At 35.3% G+C, this 2,515-nt stretch overlaps 1 protein-coding gene across 1 annotated transcript; it reads right to left on the reverse strand.

Moving 5' to 3' along the window:
- Positions 1-369: 369 nt before the first annotated feature.
- On the reverse strand, positions 370-1,433 carry LOC105625484 (BCL2/adenovirus E1B 19 kDa protein-interacting protein 3-like; the record flags this gene model as incomplete). The annotated part of the gene is made up of 3 exons (XM_012206811.1): positions 370-598; positions 951-1,103; positions 1,337-1,433. Coding segments are annotated over 3 exons (302 nt in total), but the record flags the coding sequence as incomplete, so codon positions are not given.
- Between the last annotated feature and the right edge of the window lie 1,082 nt (positions 1,434-2,515).

Here is a 2,515-nt window from a genome sequence, read left to right on the forward strand (position 1 = left end):
TCTCTTCTTCTCTCTCTCTCTCTCTCTCTCTCTCTCTCTCTCTCTCTCTCGCTCGCTCTCATTCTCGCCTCCATTCTTTCTAACAATAATTATTTCTGATAAATACTAATCAAGCTATGCCTAAAAACTATTGTAGATAAAAACGTATTAGAAACGGTATAAAATGGACATGTTTCGTTCATTTTTTTTCTGTTCCTTTCAACAACTCTATGTTATATATGATAGATTCCTTTCTTCTATCTCTTTTGCTCTTTTTCTTAGTTTTCCCTTTTCCTAAGCATATAATGCGTATTATTTATATCTGGCATACGCAATTTTTGAGAAGTACACCGTACAATAAGGGGATTTGGGAGAGTAAAAGTGCTAATATATAAACAAAGTGCTAATATTATAAATCGGGACAATCAAATAATGTGCTGCGTGTAACTGTTTTTTTAGGCTCGATCGCCCACCGGCTTGTTCAGTCTTTCTTGCGTCTCTAGCCTTTCTCTCAGAGTAGATTCAACCGTGACAATCCTGATGCTGACACACCCGGAATCGTGTCCTTCATTCAATAGCGACACGGGACATCATCAAGCCTCGCCTGGTGAGCAAAACGCTACAACAAAATTGATGAGATTACCGAATAAGTCAATACAATAGTCGAAAAGAATAAAACACAATTACAAATATAACAATCCTATGTTATAAGTATATACAATCCTATGTTATACCAAAATTGATTGTCAATTGTAGAATCAATACGATTTGATTAATATTGATAATATGAAATATTATAATACAACAAGATATAATACAAGGTAAGATTAATAATAATAGTAAATATTTGGAATAAAGATTTGGATTTATTCGAAATGTGCATTGTCATCGAAATCAGCGATTTTAATGTTTTAGAGATGAAAATAAAATTTAAAAAATATGTTAATATTACATTTTGAGCATTATCTTACCCTAGACCGGTTCCAATGAGCAGAGACAGAAGATTTGTGAAGAATAGAGTATAAATGACCTCTTTGGAAAACAATCCGTTCTTGCCAACTTTCGCGGTACGGATGCTATATGTTTTCCTCTTATTACCCAAAGGATGTTTGAACTTCCAGTCTCTGAAACGAGAATGAGATTAAAAAACATAAGTAAGAATTTTATTCGCCAATATTACTCAATGTGAAAAAGAAGTCTCTTAAGTCAAAATTAATCCTTTATAAAGTACAGAAATATGTATAGCTTTTTTTATACTTGATACACTCGGCTCTAATATAACAATTATTAAACAATTATAAGACAATTAAATATAATTATTTATATATTTAATTTATTAAAATCTCGTTTATCATACTTTGGAGGCGCCTGGTCCGGTCGAGAGCTCCATTCGTAAATCCAGTCTGTATTCTTCTCAAGAAGCTCGCCCTCCTGCGAAGTAGAACAAAGTACGTCTTGTTAAGACAATAATCGAATAATTATTTCACGGTTATCATGCTGCGCAATGAAACAAGATAGACTTCAAATTAATCATTCCGGATACGAGAAGTTCGACGGGGTGAAAAAGCAACGAGAAATTAATTGCGCGGGGTACTCTATATCTATGAATGGTAATCGCGTCGCGTGGAAAAGTGAATGCTCAAGGATGACCTTTGGCGTTCCGCCAGTATTGCACATATCTATACTATATGTCGTATATCGGATCTGATATGCGCAGTATATCGCAAGTTATGCGCATAAACGCCGTCTGTAAACAATACTCAGACGAAACGATCGCTCAGGAAGGTGTGAATTGATTGTGTAAAAAGGAAAGGGGGAACCAGGACGTGACGCGAGTTACTCGGAGCCTCCTCCGTATCGAGGAGAGATTTAAATGTTTGATGAACTATTTCTCTCGGAATGAGAGACTTTTAGTCGGTTCTATTTCGAACTGGGTCATCGATTTAATACGCAATATGACAGAACAAGAACGTGCAAAGATAACTTATGAGTCACACGATTTAGTAGTACGCACGCAGAGTATCCATTAAAAACGGCGTCCGTGTCCCCGTGTTTACTGTACGTTATACATAATCGAGTAATTATAGTATAATTCATTATCCATTTATTGTTAAGGAAAAAATGCTAATGGGAATCGAATACTGAGGCACAATGATTGAATGACGAATCTCGAATTAAATCGGCATTTAGCGCTCAACAAAGTTAAGCTTTGTATTATTATCTTCTTGCTTCTTCTACTGGGACTAACGACGGGCGAATTCAGAAATAGCTCATTATGTATGTATATACAAGACAATGTCCAGTTATAAGACTCAGATAAGCTCAATCTTCTTAATGACGCGACGGTAACCGCGCGGCCGTTTACGTTTAGTTAGACAATAGCAATTTACATTTCGCTTAACTTGTCGATATGAATTATGATTTATGCAAAAGAAATAATCAATCCATAATCAATAAATATCAACTTATATCAATGAAATATTGACGTTAACTTGAGCCCAGTCGAAAATCGAAGTTCATTCTCTCTCTCTCTCTC

Source organism: Atta cephalotes, assembly GCF_000143395.1.
Source record: "Atta cephalotes unplaced genomic scaffold scaffold01931, whole genome shotgun sequence".
Taxonomy (NCBI): domain Eukaryota; kingdom Metazoa; phylum Arthropoda; class Insecta; order Hymenoptera; family Formicidae; genus Atta; species Atta cephalotes.